General features: G+C 36.3%; 1 protein-coding gene across 3 annotated transcripts in view; it reads right to left on the minus strand.

The window, feature by feature from the left end:
• The window catches only part of LOC121388868 (hydrocephalus-inducing protein-like), a 237,898-nt gene that overhangs the window by 119,968 nt on the left and 96,283 nt on the right, over positions 1 to 21,647 (minus strand). For 2 of the 3 annotated variants that reach the window (XM_041520392.1, XM_041520390.1), the window contains exons 34-38: positions 21,415 to 21,555; positions 17,436 to 17,621; positions 12,121 to 12,284; positions 8,879 to 8,980; positions 7,918 to 8,101 (exon numbers count right to left, since the gene is read on the minus strand). In XM_041520392.1, coding sequence (XP_041376326.1) covers positions 7,918 to 8,101; positions 8,879 to 8,980; positions 12,121 to 12,284; positions 17,436 to 17,621; positions 21,415 to 21,555 — 777 coding nt within the window. The remainder of the gene's footprint in view (positions 1 to 7,917; positions 8,102 to 8,878; positions 8,981 to 12,120; positions 12,285 to 17,435; positions 17,622 to 21,414; positions 21,556 to 21,647) is intronic. The other variant, XM_041520391.1, reaches the window with a different exon arrangement.

Here is a 21,647-nt window from a genome sequence, read left to right on the forward strand (position 1 = left end):
AACAGAAGAAGAAAAAAAAAAGAAGGCCGGGTTTCCAATAAGTGCTGTGCTGCGACCGTTGTGAAATTAATAAGTGTCTGGGCACTTATTAGAGGAAATATGGTAGTTGGCATGGAGTTATTGCAATACATTTGCCAGATATGCGATGCTTCTTAATAACACTGGCTGCTTCGACCAATATCACAAAGAGCTATATGTTTAAATTAGTACATAACTTGTTTAACCAATATTTTTGTTTTCTGCATATAAGTAATGTACAGTTAATATAATTAATAATTTGGCCAGTACATGTGTTTCAAATATACCAAACTTAACCAGAGATGTTCCTTACTTTTGAAATTATGATACATTTTTCAGTTATTAAATTCAAAGTAAACTGATATCGAGGTGGGTGCATTTTTTTCTTGGGATTTTCCCCCAAGCTCTTACACGGTAAATACCTGTTAGTGTACTTAACCCTAGAGCGCCGCCTGTATCAAATATGATACGCAAAATAAATTAGGTTAATTAAAATTAACAAATATAAAACAGTTTGTACAATCAACGTACCATTGTCCACAAATGCCTAATGTATCACATTTAGTACAGAACACTAGTGCCACCTATCGTATTTTTTGAGAATTAGTGTCGAAAGATGGACGAAAACAAGAAGGGCTACATTCGCATCTGAAGAAATGTTTGATAAAGAAATGTAACACGCAGGTGAGTGGGACTGATTAGTAAATTCTATGTATATTTGTAGTAATAAACAAAGAATGCAGTAAACTGAAATAATCTGATACTTACATTTTAACATGTACAGGAAAAGGCGCCAAACTATGCGTATCAAATATGATACGTCAGGCGTTCATGGTTTGACGTCACTAAAGTTAAGTGTCTCATACCAGAATTTAAAAAATACAAACTCTAAAACAGTCACACGCCAGTGTTTTAAAAATGCTATAGCACAGCAATAATAATGAAAATGTATATATGTATCATTATAAACAAGAACTTTATTATATAATAATAATAATAATAATAATAAATTTTATAAATAAATAGCCTAAATAAAATAAGTAAAATAAAAGAATATTTTTTTAGTAGATTTTTTTTTTCCATTTCAGATTTTGTGTCATCAATTTCATTATGAATGAGCAACATTTTACATTGAAAGATGCCCTTGAAATAATAGATGGCGACTTAAGTGAAATTGATGGGAATGAAAATGAAATTGAAAATGAAGACCCAGATGACACTAACTGGCTAATTGGGGATCACCATGTCACTGATAGTGACAGTGATGATGATGTGCCACTTATTGAGTTATCCAATAAAAGAAAGAAAATAACGGACGACTATGATAGTGATGATGACATACCTTTACAACAGTTGCTTAATAATAAACTAACACTACCTAACAATTACAAGTGGTGTAAGCAAATGTTTACCCCTCCATCAGATACCAAGTTCCATGGTAATACAACATTGCCACCACTGCCTACATCAAGTGACGGTGAGATAACACCGTATTCACTATTTAAAATGTTCATTACAGATGATATGTTGGCCACAGTGGCCAAAGAAACCAACAAGTATAGTGTTGAAAAAGACGGAAAATCTACCAATACCACCCCTCAGGAACTAGAGCAGGTGCTTGGGATATATTTTTTCATGGGACTCGCACAGATGCCTAATGCACGATGCTACTGGGAACAGGAAGTAGCTTATAGTTCCATCTCTAGTGTTATGGCACGGGATCGATTTCTGAAATTATTATCGAGGCTCCATTTTGAGGACAATAACAATGCAACAGATAAAATGAAAGAAGACAAATTATGGAAAATTAGAAGTTGGTTTGAGGCGATGCGGAAAAACTGCATGACTATACCACCAGAAGAGTGCCAATCTGTTGATGAAATCATTATCCCTTTCAAGGGTAGGTCACATTTGCGTGTGTACATGCCAAACAAACCTCACAAGTGGGGATTCAAGCTATGGGGTAGGTCGGGGTCTGATGGCTATATTTATGACTTTGACTTGTACCAGGCAGCCTTCAAAGATGACAAATCAGAACTTGGTCTCGCTGCAGGTGTAGTTGAGAAGCTGACAAATACTTTGCCATCAGATCGGCATTTCAAAGTATTTGCCGACAACTACTTCTCGTCTATACCACTTGTAGAAAAATTAAAAAAAAGAAAGATTTGGTACATTGGCACTGTGCGCATGAATAGGGTAAAAAATTGCAAATTATCTGATGATAAGGAACTGAAAAAAAACAAGCGTGGGCACTACGAGTACATGGTTGAAGAAAAGACAAATACGGTTTGTCTTCGTTGGGTTGACAACCGACCTGTCAGCCTGATATCGTCATACGTTTGTGCAGACCCAGTTGGACAAGCCAGACGTTGGAACAGAAAAGAAAAAAAATATGAAACTGTTGACAAACCTGCCATTGTCGAAGAGTACAATAAGTTTATGGGTGGCATAGATCTTCTCAACATGTGCACATCCATGTACAAGTACAACTTGCGATCGGCTCGATGGTATTTATACCTCTTCTGGTATTCTGTTACCATTGCTTTGGTAAATGCCTGGTTTGTGTACCGAAGGTATCATGGTGAAATTGGCACAGAAAAGAGAAAAATCATGAGATTGAGAAAGTTCCAGGCATTGTGTGCCCAATCACTGACGAGTGCTGGAAAAGAGAAAAAGAAACGTGGGCGTCCGTCTGAGGAAGACCGGTCGTTACACCAATCTCCACCGGTGAAACGACCAAAATCCTCCAAATTGGTCGCACCTGATGTTCGGAGCGACGAATACAACCATTTCCCAACATGGGACAAATCTCGCCAGCGATGCAAATTATGTCCTGCAGCAAAACCGTTCTTTTGCTATGTGAAATGCCAAAAATGCCAAGTCCACCTCTGTTTGAACAAAGACAGAAATTGTTTTTACGCATTTCACCAGTGATAGGACCTAGTTCTAAAAACTCACATCTTTGGAGTTATTGTTGTTAATTCTTTTAAGAAGTTTATTGTTATGATTTGATCATTTCGCAGGTTTACAGTTGGAAAATTTGTTGCATTTCTTCGTTGGAGTTCATCAGTTTCGTTTTACAAGAAGAAATATGGCATACATGAAATAACACGGTTAACATTTTACATTAGCACCTGTTGAATACGTTCTGGTTTTTTAGTCTGCTAATAATGACGACAGTTGAGAGGGATGAAATAATGTTGATCGCAACGTAAAATAGCACAAATATTCGACACCGTATCATATATGATACATTGGGAACTAACTGTTTAAAACCTAATGTAACATATATGATACGGTCCCTAAATTTGGCCAAAAAATCCCAAAACTTTATTTTATTATATTTTTTGTTTTTCTTACATTGTTTGTTGATTGTTCACCAACTGTGATATTTTTCACATCGCTGTTTATATGTTCAGGCATTCTAGGGTTAATAGTATGTTGAATTTTACATTCAGGTGCCAAACTGCCTCTGACTCAGGCAGAGAAGCAGAAACGGTACAGAGAAAAAAGGAATGCTGATCCAAGAAAAAGAGCAGAATACTTGAAAAAGGGACGAGATACGTGGACGAAGTACAGAGAAGAAGGTTTGATTAAATATGCAAGGCAGATGACAGAACGAGAGAGTAGAAAAAAATGGAGAGAATCAAAGCAAAAAACTAGAGCTCGTGCCAAAACAGTACGTGAAGTAATAACTCCACCTAGGAGTCCTGAAAGTCCTCAACCTGGCCTAAGCTCACAAGTTAAGCAGGGAAGGAGAAGACTTAAGAAAGACCGTAGCAAGTGTTACAGGGATAACAAGAGGCTCAGAAAAGAACTATCAACAGCAAAGACACGAGTTCAGAAATACAAGAAGCGTTACCAAAGAGCAGAGGCAAAACTGGCAAAACTTAATGATCAAAACAGTATACAAAAGGAGACTCCAAGATCAAAAACTAAACGTCTCTTGAGACATTTTAATGTTGACAAGAAGATACGAAAAGAACTTCAATACCTTTTCAATTTGGTGAACAATATAAAAAGGTTGTTTCAATGTGTAAAGGACCGGAAGGCTAAGCGTGCTATATTTGAAGCATGCACTGGACAAATTAAAAAGAAGTACATAGCACTGGCCAGAAAGGATATTGGATTCTCTGTGAAGTTTTGGTACAAATATCCCAACAACAAATCAACAAAGACCCCTGTTGCTGCAGCAGTAACACTCAAGACCATGGTCCAAGAATTCTATGTAAGAGATGATGTGAGTCGCATGACAACTGGGAAAAAAGAGACAGTAACAGTCAAAGGTGAAAAACACTAAAAACGATTCCTTACTGATACAATGAAGAATTTACATCAGAAATTTCTGTCAGAGTTTACTGGGAAAATATATCATATTCCCTGTTCTGTGGCCTTAGACCCGTTTGGGTGCTCATACCTGCTGTAACAGATCGAGACACATGCTTATGTAAGAAGCACAACAACCTCAAACTTGAAGCGCATCGCCTAAGACAAATGAATATATTAGATACCACTGACTTGGAGCAGCTTGTCAAGTCAGTCAGTTGTGATGTTGAGAACATAACATGCATGTATGGAAAATGCAAAGAATGTTCTGCTGCTGTTGTCAAACTTAACAAAGAAGAAATCTGGTGGTGGCAGTGGATCAACAAAACAGAGACAAAAAAAACAAAACGAAAAGCTGACTTACTCAAGAGTTTCAAAAGACCAAGTTCAAGGTACAATTGGGAAACTTGTTGAGCAATTCCAGGTGGATGTATTCAATTTAAAACGTCATGCTTACAACATTCAGAGACAATATAAAATGTACCGAGAGTTGAGAGAGAAACTTGGTACGGATGAAGTGCTCATGCATGTCGATTTTGCTGAAAATTATACTTGCAAACATCATGAAGAAATTCAAAGTGGACACTTTGGTGGTGGGCACCAGCAAGCCACCCTCCATACTGGTGTCATGTACATTGCCAATGAACCCCCAATTTCATTTTGCACCATTTCCCCATGTCTAGATCATGGTTCACAAGCGATCTGGTCATACCTTGATCCTGTTCTGAAATATGTCAAGGAGGAATATCCTGAATTCTCGGTTCTTCACATGTTCTCCAATGGTCCTGTCACACAGTATAGACAGAAACTGAATTTCTTTCTGTACAGCCAAAATCTATTTCATGCAGGATTCACAAGTGGTACCTGGAATTATTTTGAAACATTGCATGGGAAAGGCGCACCAGATGGTGTCGGTGGGGCCTTAAAGAGAGCAGCCGATAGACTGGTTGCAAACGAAAATGACATTCCAGAAGCCAGGGTAATGTTTGACATTTTGAATCACCAGTCATCAATAAAGCTATTCTATGTGGACAAGATTGAAGACAAAGGCAGCGTACCAAATTTGCATACTGTACCTGGCACACTGAAGCTTCACCAAATCATATGTGAAAAACCATACACTATTCTGACTAGGGATGTCAGCTGTTTCTGCTCAAAAGGTGAGCAGTACAAATGCAAATGCATTCCTCTGGCAGAGTTCAAATTTCCTGTTCTGCAGGATGATGATGATCGTGGAGCCTCATCTAACACTACTATTGCTCACAATTCATCAGAGGTACATGCAACAACCCATATCAATGCTGAACTGATCACTGTTAGATCTCCTTCTGTTTCAGCCACACAGGTTCCAAATGATCTACCCAGTCTCCTTGAGTCTTGTGCATCCAACACTGCTGTTAAAGAAGGATGGTTGCGTCCCATTGTTGCTTCAGACCGTATTCTTGGAGAGTACTGCATAGTCAAGTACAGTGATCAACCTTTTCCAGGCATCATAAGAAGGTATGACCGAGACGCTGCTCAGGTGGAATGCATGCTAAAAGCTGGGAGAAACAGGTGGTATTTCGACTCTAAGCTCAAAGACATATGCTGGTACACATACGATAAAATTATTGTTCTCATTCCCCAACCAACTGCTATTGGCACTCGGCACCAGCAGGTTGACAATGCATTGTGGGAGCAAGTTATGGGCATGATATAAGCATGTACGTATTTCATGTAGTACAAATTTACAAACTGTTCATTGACCGACACTGAATAATCATTATGTTCTGTCTTAAATTGGAAAAGCCTTTGGGGTTATGGTTGAATTTAGATTGTTTAAAATATGTTATTTTAGTTAAACGTTAAAGAGTAGTTAAGATTTTTTTAATGATATCAGATGCCCATTACTCTTAAACTGTGTTTTGTTGTATGACTGTTCAAGAGTTGATAAAATTTGGATTAGTTAGTTGTGCATCAGAAATTGGATAAATCCTATTTAATGAACATTATAAAAAGACTGACCACTGCACATGATTTGTGTTGGTTCACTACCTATTAACGGGTTGTTAAAATGTTCAATAGTTTTTGTTGTGTGTGCATCAGAAATTGTTTTTTTAAATGATAACTGGAAAAGGTTAACCATTGTACTTGAATTTATTTTTGTTCCATAAATGTTCAAAATGTTAAAACTGTGTTTGTTGTTTGTACATCATACATTGTATACATCTGAACAATGATTCCATACTTTTGCAGACAAGCCATAATTTGTCCGTTGGATCGGAAATATGTGAGTCACAGGATCGATCACTGGTACATCAAAGGCTGTGGTATGCACTATCCTGTGTACGGATAGGCCAATATAAAATATCATTAACTGGTGTACTGCTATGATCAGCCGAGTGGTTACAGCAGGTTACTTCTCTCTCCGTATCAACCATATATCGACATAAACATATACTAGTTTAAAATGTGCTGAGGTATTGTTAAACAAATATTCCTTTCCTATATGTGTCTGTATTCAGACTAATGACCATGTTTCTCATTGTTGTTGCTATATTAATCTGTTCTGGTGACTAAAAGTAGATAATCAAAGATTTTACTTTTAGTCAGTCAGTTCCTTAGATGGGTTAGTATAGGTAACTTAGTGGAACGTAATCCTGGTCCACTGTGTTACCAAGTGTCCACTAGGTTACTTTCACAAATAAGCGGGTTTTTTCAAAGTGAAAATGTTTCTGTTAGTGGACATAAGTATATATTTTGAAGGACATTCAAAGACTCTGTTGAGTGATATGAACCAAAACATACTGCTCCAACAAAGAAGAAATAATTTTAAAATCACAAGTAATAGTTCTGAAGAAAAATATTTGAAAGAGCAAACATTTAGGTGCTTACCTAAAATATAGCTCTATCTTGCAACACAATTATATTAGTTCATACAAAGAACCTTAGATCTATGTTGGAATGCAAGTTAAAATGTAAATTATGTATGTTTGGTGTAGTGCTCTTCACTGCTGTTGTCCATAACATAGTGGACACTATTTCTTAACGGTTAGTTTTCAATAAACACTCTTACGAAATTAAAATGATTATTAGCGTGCCAAACCATAATTTCATGTCCAGAAATATGTATTGAATACAGTGCTGCAAACAAAAACATTTATTCGAATTGTTTTATTTTTAAGAAAACAAATTTTGAAATTTTCACCTTTTCCGTGCAATGACCCATAAATGAATAAATGAATGAATGAATGAATGAATGAATGAATGAATGTTTAACGATATAGCAGCATGAAAAACTACATCAGCAAAACTCTCGACCGTAGATATTTTGAAATAAGGATTTTGCTTGAGTGAGCTAAAGGTCTGTATTTTGTGGAAGTTAAGAAGACTCAGTAATGAACATAAGTACAAAAACAAGTTCCACATAATGTTAGATGACTAATAGAAAATGGCTAATTGAATAGTTTACTGAAATACGAAACCAAAACCTATTTTTGCATGTAATAGAATGCTGAAAATACATACAATCATAGAAATAACTGATCTAAGATTTGTAGTATAGTCATTTTCAGTTCCTTTTAGTATTCCTACCTCTTTCATCTAAATCCAAAATTGAAGAGTCTTTTCGAAAATCTTCGTCCACCGTTAGAGGGACCAAGAAGATAAATCTTCTTTCATTGAAGTGTTTTACTATGGAGTTGGCCATGCTCACAGCATTTGGAGAGAATATCGTCTGTAGTCCATCAAAAATAATTCCCCATTCACAATCAACTTCCTGTAAATGAAAATTACATTGAGATATATATATATACAAGAGCACTGTGGTCCAGTATGTTTAACATGTTATGTACTTTGCATGTAAATGGAGTACCGTTCAAGAGGCAGAGCAATTGCAGTTGCTTGCTAGACTGGTTTTTGCACCTAACTTTAGATGAATGTGATATGATATCAAATGATGGCACAAGTCAAATTGTTTGCAAGCACTCTGTTTCCTAAACTCACCACTGAGTTATAAAGTTTTATTTTAAACAAAATTTGTTTAAAATGAGTTCTTTTAGGAATATAATCTAGCTGGTTTATACAGGAATACAGTTTATACAGAAATCCGGTTTACACAAATCTGATTTATACAGGAATACGGTTTACACAAATCAGGTTTATACAGGAATAGTTCATACAGAAATCTGGTTTACACATAAATCTGGTTCATACAGGAATATGGTTTACACAGAAATCCGGTTTACACATAAATCTGGTTTATACAGGAATATGTTTTATACAGAAATCCGGTTTACACATAAATCTGGTGTACAAAAAAATACAGATTACACAGAAATCCGGTTACACATAAATCTGGTTTATACATGAATACGGTTTATACAGAAATCCGGTTTACACATAAATCTGGTTTATACAGAAATCCGGTTTACACATAAATCTGGTTTATACAGGAATACGGTTTATACAGAAATCCGGTTTACACATAAATCTGGTTTATACAGGAATACAGTTTACACAGAAATCCGGTATGGACAGAGTGCAATGTACTTACTTGTGCACGCTCCAGCAGGATGGTCTCAATCAGATCTTCTTGCGCAGTCCAGCCAGCCAACTGACTGGTAATCAGACTTTTAAGAGTTGTAGCACTTGTCACCTATAGGCAGTGAAATACACCAAAGACAACTTGGCATTAGTCATACACAGGGGTGGTACTGAGGGGGGTGGGAGGTGGTAGACAGCTGCCCTCCTCCAGAAAAATATGAAAATATGCCCTGTGCTGATGCAAACTATAGTTTTGGCAACAGATGACATTGTACATACAACCCATACAATTGTCCACCGCAATCAGTAATGCCGTGGAGATTTCAGCAGAGTTTTTTTTTATTCAACACCACATTTTGGGGGTTTTGCCATGGATTACCCGGTATATTGAAAAAGAAAAAATAAAGATGTTAAAAATAAAACAATTTGTGAACTGAAAACAGATCATAAGTAAATATTAAAACAGTAACTGCACCTTTATTAGTAAGTAAGTATCTGAATATCAGCACCATCAGGCATGATCGAAAATACATCTAAATTACCAGCATTAAGCGAGTTCCTACTAGGTCACTGAACTCTGTTGACTGTTCATAACATATGCATTACAGGGACCACTGGTTTGCAGGAGTGGGGGTGACAGCTTATACGTTGTTGAATCCCGGCTATGGTGCAGTATGTGTTTTATTTTCAGTAAACTGTTCAACATACATTCCTACAAGCCACTTGAAGTGTTATGGTCAGCCTGATAATGAGCTATTTGTATCGATAGAGAACATTTTATTCAGTATCACGCAGGGGTGGGGAAAAGCCCTTTTCTCCCGGTCTGGGACCGATTCTCGATCTCTGAGACCGAAAGTATTTTTTAAAAACGTGTGTTTGCCGGTCCCACTTTTGTCATTCTTCTCGGTCCAAAGCACCTGTCCATTTCTATTATTGGCACAAATTCTTATCCATCAAATGGACCAGCCTGCCCAGACATCGGTATCTCATGCATGATTTAAAATAATAAATAAATAGTGGTCAATATGGCTTGTGTTTCAGACGTCTGTGATTTTAAAGTCTGCCTAAGTATATATCGTCAGTCACTGAAGTCGGACTTACAGTAGTGTCAATCCACAGCCATTAGGCTAGACATTAATTTTGTCAAAGTTGCTGAGCCGGTCAAGAGATTAAACAGACGTTAACAATAACACCATTCTTGGTGAGAGAGCCATCAAGGTATTACACTCCAATTAAAACAAAGGACCCAGAGTTTGCAACTGGTTACAATCAACACCTGTCAACACCTATGTACGGAGCTTTGTCGGGTCGAGTGTCCCTGTCCGAAGCAAGAGACTTTTGTGCAATACAAACTGCTTGAAATAGCATAAAATATACTGAAATAATCTATAAATGTATTTATTGTTGACTGTTCAATGTAGTCTATCCAATAATTATAAAGGATTTTAAAATTAACAAAAGGTTTCCAATTTTTTGTTAACAAGTGGGAGTAAGCAGAACAGCTACGTGTACTGGTTATCTCAAGACGACGACGTTATTACGGTAATCTCTTTGTCTAAACATGTGCTGGCTCAGGCTGGCTCAGGCTGTCAAACGCTTCAACGCTGCAATCTTTTATTAATTTTCAGGACACAGTACTGAATACTCGTACTTTTTATACATATATGGGATTTAAATTCATAACTTTTATTCCTTTTTTTATATTATTTATTCCATTATGTAAAATATATACAATTTGTGGGGTTTTTTTTTCCACTCGAATCACTAATGTGATAAAAAAAAAAGTTCTTTTTTTATTCCTTTCTTTTTTTTCCCTCTCTCCCCCCCCTCCCCCCGTTAATGACGACATCAAGCGGGACCGATTGACAATTTTATTTTTCCCCATCCCTGGTATCACATTATGATTCATTATGCAAGTTTGAGAAATCGCTACACAATTTTGAAACATTGAAAAATAGTTGCTAATCAATTTTCACTTGACTAGAAATATTGCTAATCAAGATTTTTAAAACAAAATGTTCCCTGTGTAGATATATAGAGATTATTATCCGAGCCTGTGTGTCGTACTCATTTTACAAAACGAGTGTCAGGATTCTTGTATTGCCCGAGCGAAAGCAAGGGTAATACATGAATCCTGACACGAGTTTCGTAAAATTAGTACGATTCAAATTCACGAGTATTAATTTCTTTATTATCCAAAATATTATCCAAAGCTAGGACAATGTCAAAACGTTTCAATCGTAATTAGAAGGATACGATGAAATGATGTCATTTTTAAAAAAATGTAGTCATTTTGTTGAGCGTTTACACAGAGCTAAGACTGGAGAAGCTGCATTAAGTTATGACATTGCTTCCCAAAATTGCCATTTGTTGTGCATGTGAAATCATTATGAGACATGTGTCATACTGGTTATATTTCCCTGAATATGTTGAACTATGTGGATAATAAACATATATACAGAAAGAGATCGTTCCTATAATTTAATCAAATTTTCAATATTGACAAAATATACTACCCTTTTCTGGTGCCACTCGAGTGTGCTAATAAAAAACTAAATAAACCATACCAATTTACTGAAAGGGGGCATTCAGTCTTGGTGACATACTGTACACTGTATACAGTGCATTCCACAATTCATATTTCCCACCATTGCACACGGCACTCACCAGAAATAATAATAGAACAACAGGAAATAGATTAATTGAGCTTTTGGCAGCTTTAGTTTTTCATTTCTCAATGGAGAAAACCTGTGGTTTTCGGCAAGTATTTTTACTTTACAACAATGATGGAACATCACAGTCATTTTCAGGAATCGATAATCGATTGTGACAGCTAATTTGACCATTTTACCAACAATTAAAATAACGAAATATTGTAATATGAATCGTAGTTCGTTTCCCCAAAACATTCTGGTCAGAAAAACAAAGTTATTGGGAATAATGGAATACTGGACATCCGGCCACAAATTCCCGTAAGTAAATGCAACTTTTTCAATTTTTTGCCTAATTTTAATCAACATTAACTGATTTAAAATATAAAAATTAGAAAAACCCACAAAATAATACTTACCGATTCAAATATAAACTTTATTTTATGTATTTATAAAAAATTTAAGTGAAAATATGTGAGTAAAATTAAAATTAATCCAGCAGTTAGAAGATTAAGCAGCTACTTGTCTTAAGAAAATATTAAAAAACCCAGCCTTCAACAGGAGGCTGCTTAACGCATATGTGACTGTCGTAAGTATCTACCTTGGGTTCATGAGGAATTCCATCCACTGTCTTGTCCTTGTGCATTACGACCGATTTCCTCTTGTTACGAGATGTCTGCGACATCTTGTGAGCTGGTTCGTCCTTCATGTTAATACGGCTTCCTTTGCTACGATAAATACTCTGAGATTTGTTGAACACACCTACTAAAATAAAATAAAAAGAGAAAGAAAAGGAGAAAAAAGTAATGATTATAATAATTATACAGTAAAGTACTCTTATAACAAACCACCGAAGCAATCTGCACACTGTGCAGAGATCGAAAAAATATTACCCCGTATATTTGAGCCCATATGGGTAATAAATATATGTCTATGTCTTAATTTAATATATTTTTTAAACTGTCTGACTGGCTGTATCAATACAGAAACAGTGGTAGTCTCAAGAATAATAGTGTTTCAAGGATACAGTCTTGAATGTCATTGGTGTTACACATTGTTATTGGTGTTACTTTTTTTGTCATTGGTGTTACGCAAGAATATTTTAGCTGTCATTTCTCAAGAAACTTTATTTTTGAAATTTAAAATGTTTATTAAGGAAAGTATACCTTCTACCTTTATGACTTTGATTAAATTTATTTTGAACGACTCCATAGTTTTAAATAATTAAAACTGCCACAGTGTATAATTTAAGTCACATACAGAATATCTGTGTGGAAATGCACAATTACACCCTTGGATAGTTTTTAATTCTTGATCACTATAAACCAATTGGATCACACTGCTGAACTATCCCACTTGTCCGGTAACACCAATGACATAATGAGCTCGTTCATAGAGTAACATGTGTCTGCACGTGCAGGCCGATTACAGCTCCAAAAGTTAACAATAAAAATTTATATATTTTAATTATTTTATCTTTGTATTTTGAAAAGTGACAGTTTCTGTAGAATGACCCATATATGCATATATATATATATATATACATGTATATATATACATGTATATATATATATATATATATATATATATATATATATATATATATATATATATATATATATATATATATATATACACAGTCAAACCTGTCTTAAGCGGTCACACAAGGGAGTAGATAAAAGTGGCCGCTTAAGACAGGTGGCCGCTGAGTACAGCTTGCCACATATATAGTCTTTAAAACATTTGTTGTTTCTTGTTTTACCGTCTGCACTGCTAATCAACTTTTGACATGTCGTCTCCTTCAGAAATAATGCAACTGGAATGTATTAAATTAACCATTCTCAACAAGTTTGTTTTCTTTTTCCATTTAATTATTTAATTTCTACTTCATGCGGTGTATTGTCATAGTACGTGGATCTACAAATGTCAAGCATAGCCTGCCCAGAAGCAATTAATGCATTCCAGAGTCATACTTTCTTAATTGATACACAGTAGAGATGTCGCGATTGAAAGGGTACTAGTATTCCTGAAGGTGTGATGATCGTTTATTTGCTGCACCTTGTCATTGTTGTTAAAATATCTCTTTTATATAATAGTAAAACTTTACTGTGGCCGCCTAATACAGGTATTTTAGCGATTTGGCGAACAGGTGACCACTTATTACAGGTGCATTTACATTATAAATCGTTTGGGAGGGAAAAAAGTGGCCGTTTAAGGCAGGTGACCGCTGAGTACATATATATTAGTTATTTAACACACACATTTTAAATATAGCATTAATAAAAATAAATTTAATGCCTATTCCTATTCTAACATTGTTGTGTATTTCTATTCTAACATGGCTTTGTATTCCCATTGTAACATGGTTGTGTATTTCTATTGTAACATGGCTGTGTATTCCCACTGCAACATTGCTGTGTATTCCCAATGTAACATGGCTGTGTATTCCAACTGCAACATTGCTGTGTATTCCCAATGTAACATGGCTGTGTCTTCCTATTCTAACATGGCTGTTTATTCCTATCCTAACATGGTTGTGTATTCCTATCCTAACATGGTTGTGCATTCCTGTTCTAACATGGTTGTGTATTCCTATCCTAACATGGTTGTGCATTCCTGTTCTAACATGGTTGTGTATTCCTGTTCTAACATGGTTGTGTATTCCCATTGTAATATGACTGTGAATTCCCATACTAACATGGCCTGTGAATTCCTATCCTAACATGGCTGTGTATTCCAATCCTAACATGGATGTGTATTCCTATTCTAACATGGCTGTGTATAATTATCCTAACATGGCTGTGTATTCCTATCCTAACATGGCTGTGTATTCCTATCCTAACATGGCTTTGTATTCCTATACTAACATGGCTTTGTATCCCTATCCTAACATGGCTGTGTATTCCTATTCTAACATGACCTGTGTATCCCTATCCTAACATGGCTTTGTATCACTATCCTAACATGGTTGTGTATTCCTATCCTAACATGGCTGTCTATTTCTATTCTAACATGGATGTGTATTCCTATTCTAACATGGATGTGTATTCCTATTCTAACATGGCTGTGTATTCCTATTCTAACATGGCTGTGTATTCCTATTCTAACATGGCTGTTTATTCCTATCCTAACATGGTTGTGTATTCCTATCCTAACATGGTTGTGCATTCCTGTTCTAACATGGTTGTGTATTCCTATCCTAACATGGTTGTGCATTCCTGTTCTAACATGGTTGTGTATTCCTGTTCTAACATGGTTGTGTATTCCCATTGTAATATGACTGTGAATTCCCATACTAACATGGCCTGTGAATTCCTATCCTAACATGGCTGTGTATTCCAATCCTAACATGGATGTGTATTCCTATTCTAACATGGCTGTGTATAATTATCCTAACATGGCTGTGTATTCCTATCCTAACATGGCTGTGTATTCCTATCCTAACATGGCTTTGTATTCCTATACTAACATGGCTTTGTATCCCTATCCTAACATGGCTGTGTATTCCTATTCTAACATGACCTGTGTATCCCTATCCTAACATGGCTTTGTATCACTATCCTAACATGGTTGTGTATTCCTATCCTAACATGGCTGTCTATTTCTATTCTAACATGGATGTGTATTCCTATTCTAACATGGATGTGTATTCCTATTCTAACATGGCTGTGTATTCCTATTCTAACATGGCTGTGTATTCCTATTCTAACATGGATGTGTATTCCTATTCTAACATGGCTTTGTATCACTATCCTAACATGGATGTGTATTCCTATTCTAACATGGATGTGTATTCCTATTCTAACATGGATGTGTATTCCTATTCTAACATGGCTGTGTATTCCTATTCTAACATGGCTGTGTATTCATATACTAACATGGCTGTGTATTCCTATTCTAACATGGATATGTATTCCTATTCTAACATGGCTGTGTATTCATATACTAACATGGATGTGTATTCCTATTCTAACATGGATGTGTATTCCTATTCTAACATGGCTGTGTATTCCTATTCTAACATGGCTGTGTATTCATATACTAACATGGCTTTGGATTCCTATTCTAACATGGATGTGTATTCCTATTCTAACATGGCTGTGTATTCCTATTCTAACATGGATGTGTATTCCTATTCTAACATGGCTGTGTATCACTATCCTAACATGGATGTGTATTCCTATTCTAACATGGCTGTGTATAATTATCCTAACATGGATGTGTATTCCTATCCTAACATGGCTTTGTATTCCTATTCTAACATGGCTGTGTATTCCTATCGTAACATGGCTTTGTATTCCTATCGTAACATGGCTTTGTATCCCTATTCTAACATGGCTTTGTATCCCTATCCTAACATGGCTTTGTATTCCTATCCTAACATGGCTTTGTATTCCTATCCTAACATGGCTTTGTATTCCTATCCTAACATGGCTTTGGATTCCTATCCTAACATGGCTTTGCATCCCTATCCTAACATGGCTTTGCATCCCTATCCTAACATGGCTTTGGATTCCTATCCTAACATGGCTTTGTATCCCTATCCTAACATGGCTTTGTATCCCTATCCAAACATGGCTTTGCATCCCTATCCTAACATGGCTTTGCATCCCTATCCTAACATGGCTTTGTATTCCTATCCTAACATGGCTTTGTATTCCTATCCTAACATGGCTTTGCATCCCTATCCTAACATGGCTTTGCATCCCTATCCTAACATGGCTTTGTATCCCTATCCTAACATGGCTTTGTATTCCTATACTAACATGGCTTTGTATTCCTATCCTAACATGGCTTTGTATCCCTATCCTAACATGGCTTTGTATTCCTATCCTAACATGGCTTTGTATCCCTATCCTAACATGGCTTTGTATCCCTATCCTAACATGGCTTTGTATTCCTATACTAACATGGCTTTGTATTCCTATCCTAACATGGCTGTGAATTCCTATCCTAACATGGCTGTCTATTCCCATTCTAACATGGCTGTCTATTCCCATTCTAACATGGCTGTGTATTCCTATTCTAACATGGCTGTGCAGTCTTTGCCAAGAAAGACGAGTGAGCATGCACTCCCTCTCATTTCCACACTTGACTGAAAAGTTTTAGAAGAGTGACAAATTGATTACCTTGCAGTAAATTCTTTTATTTTATTTTGTTTGAAACTTCATGTGATTACTCGCCTATCTCCATTTCAGGAGAGTGATTTTAAGCTTGCCTTATTTTGGTCATGGTGAAGACTGTTTCCTATTCCTATTCTAACATGGCTTCCTAGTCTTATTCTAACATTTCTGCCTATTCCTCTTCAACTCCAAGATCATTTACATACTATATTTTTCCTATTTCTAACACAATTTTTAGTACATTTTTAGATCATTTACAGATGCCTAATACACCAATACATATATTGCCTTTCAAAACGTCAGTGAAAGACTTTTGCTTTGACAAAGTTTACAGCAGTTGAGCTGATAATTTCACAGAAAAAGAACTTAAAAAGAAAAACTTGAAATGTTTGGTGGAAAATGTACAGAGATGAAAGTGGGTTATGACAACAAATCAGATCATTTTAATACTGTGGTTAGGTACCGAGATTGGCCCTGGGGTTGGGGGGTTAAACAGTGCTCTAAATTGACATCTCCATTCAGACTGTATGCAAAGCATCAGCTGCATATGAAAAATTCAGGTCAAACAGGGGAAACATTGTACCGACGATTAAAAATCAAGAATTCCAGATAAACTATGAAAACTTTCATCTCTGGATATATGTCCCAGATAGTTAAAATGAAAAATAAAGAAGGAACAAAAAACAAAACAAAAATGGCAACAAAACAAAACAATTTTTGTATTTTTAGGATGCCAGGTATGCTGAATGGTACCCAGATTATCCCAGGTTCCAGAGATAAGTTTCAAACGTACGGTTTTCCTGGTCTTCTGCTTCTTTTGCTTCCCGCTCTCTCTCTCGTGCAAATTCCAAATATTTCTCCCACACTTCATTAGCAGCTGCTGATTTCCCCTTGGCAATGGCATCCATGACAACTCTGTCGACAACAAGCACTGCAGAGTTGTATTTCTCAGCTAGTTTCTCCGATGTGGTCGTTTTACCTGAAAATAAAAAAGTTAATGCAGAGATAAATACTCATAGGCATATAAATAGGACAATGCGAGTGCGAGTGCGAATAATTTTTACATGCTCATATACCACTAGACTTTCGAGCATGTCTGTCCCGGGGCCTGTCTCTGGATAGCCAGGGGCTTGTCCCGGAGACAAAAAAAATATTAAGCGGACATTTTTAAATTTACATCCAAAAATGAAATAGTGGGCCTTTACAATTCTGATGCGCATCTCTAATATAATTAATAAAGAAAATTCTACTCATTAAATTTGGTTGCTAGATTAGATCGGGTGGTCAAAAAGAAATTAGATAAGATCGGTGGCCTGACTCAGGATGGGGGGAGGGGTAGAGTTGAAAATGGGCAGAATTTTGAAAATAGCAATTAGTAAAAAAGTTACAAGTCAAAAATAAAAAGAACTGACTGCTCGGTCGAATATTTATATAATTTGGAGCATTGTAGAAGGACAGTCCAAAAATAAATAAGAGAAAGAAGAGAGGATCGGACTATTTAATTATATTAAAAAAAGAAAGTAATTTCGACATAAACTTTTGAATGAAGGTCTAAAAATTTAAAGTCCGATCTATATGTCCACGTGAGTTAAGGCCGTTAGGGTGCACAGCTCGTAGGGACGAGATGGGTTGCATCCCGTCAAGAAAACCCCTAGACTGACAGTCAATAGACGTTGAAGATGTAGTGCTGTGCTACAATGCTACAACTTGATCTGTTTTATGCAGCCACCTCTCTGCTGTTCCAGGGACATATCATGTGGGAAAATCACAATGCTTATAGTAATCAGTGTTAAATGGGAAGTCCAGTTTTCGTGAAGTGTGATTCGTTCAAACAAGGGCCACGGTAATCTACACCCCTCAGATTGAATATTGTAAAATACTTTATTTTTGGGGGATAAAATGTTCATGATTTGATGAAAATGAGTCAGTTCGCGAGCATTTATTTTTGCGAATCACCCATCCATTCAGGCATGCAGGGACACCAAACTCATGCCTTTACAAACAATTAAAATAAAAGTCATATATGTTAAATGTGAGCACCTTCAATCTATGACAACTTTATCAAACAAATGCTTCCCCCCACCCAAGTTGCACCCCCTCTTAGAAACAAATCGAAGATCTACCCCTGTATATACAATGACTTGTATTAAACAAATACTTGTCTTAGTGTTTAAAGCAGGGCTCGCGCTGTCGGTAGCCAAATTAGCCATTGGCTAATTTTTACACAAAATGGCTAATAAAATTTGCAAGTGGCTAAAATTTTGGCTAAGCCATTTTCTGTCTTCTGATGTGAACAAACGGTTACATAATCTATACGACATCTTAAACATAATAATACTACCAAATATTCAATTAGCGTAATAGCGATCTCGCGACCGGTAACGAGAAACGGTGTCATGCAGAATACAGCGTAGGCCTTATGATGTTTGCTTATTTTAATAATCACAGTTATTAATTTTAACGGCATGCATTCAGCATGTATGACAGCAATGTCTGGAAGATCTGTAGCTTGTTATTTTTACTTTGTAAAATCTTTGAACCAAAGTAATAAAAACAGACCGTCAATGCGTGTCAATTTGAATACACATGCCAGTTCAGGGCCGAAAGACATGTAGGCCATCTCAAGGGCCGAGTTCAGCCAGACCGAGCGAAAACAAAACGTTCGCTAGACTGGTTTGTGCGCTTCACGTTAAACCAAATGGATACGACGAACACCAATCAAATAGTTCGCGAACGTTAGGAAGAACGTTCGTTGGCTGAACTGAGGACAGCTCTCGGTGGAATATACGTCACGCTTCAAAGTCAGCCGACACCCGCGTATCAAGAGACATCGTTGCGGACATTAAACAATACGATTACGCAAAAGTAAATCTTGATGTAAATTTGTAGAAAAACAATAGTTATTCGCATCAATGAATACCTAACTGCAGTTTTTGTTTATTCCTTTGTCTTTGTTAATTTCGTACCCATGCAGATCGCGATCGCCGGAAATGAACATGCAGTATTTAAATTTTGTAAGCAGAAATCACAACAAGCATTTAACACAACGCTGAAATCAACCGCAACAACATGGCACAAATTATGAAATTGTTTGGGGTGGGGAATTGACGGGTCACTTAAAAAAAAAGCAAAGAAAAAAACAATTGAAACTAACATAAAGATTGCTATTTAAAGAAATAATGAGCTCTATATATATAAAAAAAAAGAAGCTCTCAAATTTCTATTTGGGAAAAAAGGAAGAAAGAAAAAAAAAACCCACCATCCATAAACATCCAACCCACCCCCATATTTCTGTATGTTTGTTAATTTAATGTGATAGGCCTTAGAAGTAGGGGTGGGTGTATGGGGTACTGGCTTCAAACTCTGAAGATATTGCATAACCCCATCCCAACCCCACCCCCGCTGAAAAATCAAAGTAATATATTAACTTCCCCTACCCCCATTGTGGTTTTGTTATTCCTATTTATTCCAGTTTGTACACAATTAGCTGAAAAAAGATACATTTTCATATTCATATATAAATACTCAATACAGTACTGCGTAAAACAAATTTGGCTAAAGCATTTTCAATATGGCTAATAAAAATTCCATTTGGCTAATATTTTGGCTACAGGTATTTTTGATCCAGGGTGAGCCCTGTTAAAGGTATGGTCACAAACCAAATGACCTGCTAAATGACCAACAGATAATATATAAAGTGAAACCCCTCAAAATTGGACTTCATTCTCTCTTTAAATGACTGCTTAACCTTTAGACTGGATTAACTTTTGACAAAAAAAACATGTTGAGTGGGTACAAGTTTATAATTTTTGCTCACATAAATTCACTTAAATAATTCATAAATACATAAAATAAAGTTCATATATGAATCGGTAAGTATTATTTTCATGGGTTTTTATAATTTTTATACTTTAGTTGGCTAAAATAAAGCAAAAAAATTCGAAAAAGTCGCATTTACTTACCAGCATTTGTGGCCAGCTGTCCAGTATTTATGTCTATTATTCCCGATAACAGTGGTTTTCTGACCAGATTTTAAAAAACAAAACACAAAAAAACCCTACGATTCATATCCCAATATTTGGTGATCAAATTTATTATCAAATTAGCTGTCACAATCAGCTATCGATCCTTGAAAATGACTGCGAAGTGCTGCCACTGTCAAGCGAAAATACTTGCCGAAAACCACTTTTTCAACTCAAAATTACAAGCTATTTTCATTTGAAAAACAAAAACCTAAAGATACAGGAAGCTGAGTTGTCTTCTGTTTCCTGTTATACAAGTCTTTCCAGTGATTGTCGTGTGCAAAGCGGCGGGAAATATGAATTGGGGAATGTACTGTATAGTGTACAGTATGTCAACTGGCGTGATGTTGGGCGAGATATCTCACCTGCAGTAGTCAGAAGGTTAACACAGTTTGAAAATAAGTTAAGGTTTATTTTGATTCACAACACCACTAGAGCACATTGATTTATTAATCATTGGCTACTGATGTCAAACATTTGTTAACTCTGGCACATAGTCTTTGAGGAAACCCATTATATTTTTCAATTAGCAGCAAGGTATCTTTTATATGCACTTTCCCAGAAACAGGACAACACATACCACAACTTTTTTATATACTTGTCGTGGGACGCTGGCTGGGATATGAAAAAAAAAAAACAATGAAAGAATGGGTCTACCATGGAGGTTTGATGCCTTGGTTGAAGCACCTCACACGAGTCCTCTACCAACTGAGCTAACTCCCACCCCTAACAGTTTGACTGCATACAGACCTGACTTGCGTGGTCCATGTACAAGGATGACAATTCCACGCCTGTTACGAGCCACTTGCACATCTGTATTAAGGTCTATTCCAAGATGGCGGGCAATGACAGCCGACACAGGTGATACATCCAGCTCACCCACACCAGAACCTTTTACAGCAAAACAAAAATATCAGTCAGTATAGAATAAATTACAGACATTCCCCAGGTTATACATGTGATTATGTCTGCAAATTGGGAAG

The sequence above is a fragment of the Gigantopelta aegis genome, chromosome 14 (genome assembly GCF_016097555.1).
Source record: "Gigantopelta aegis isolate Gae_Host chromosome 14, Gae_host_genome, whole genome shotgun sequence".
Lineage (NCBI taxonomy): Eukaryota > Metazoa > Mollusca > Gastropoda > Neomphalida > Peltospiridae > Gigantopelta > Gigantopelta aegis.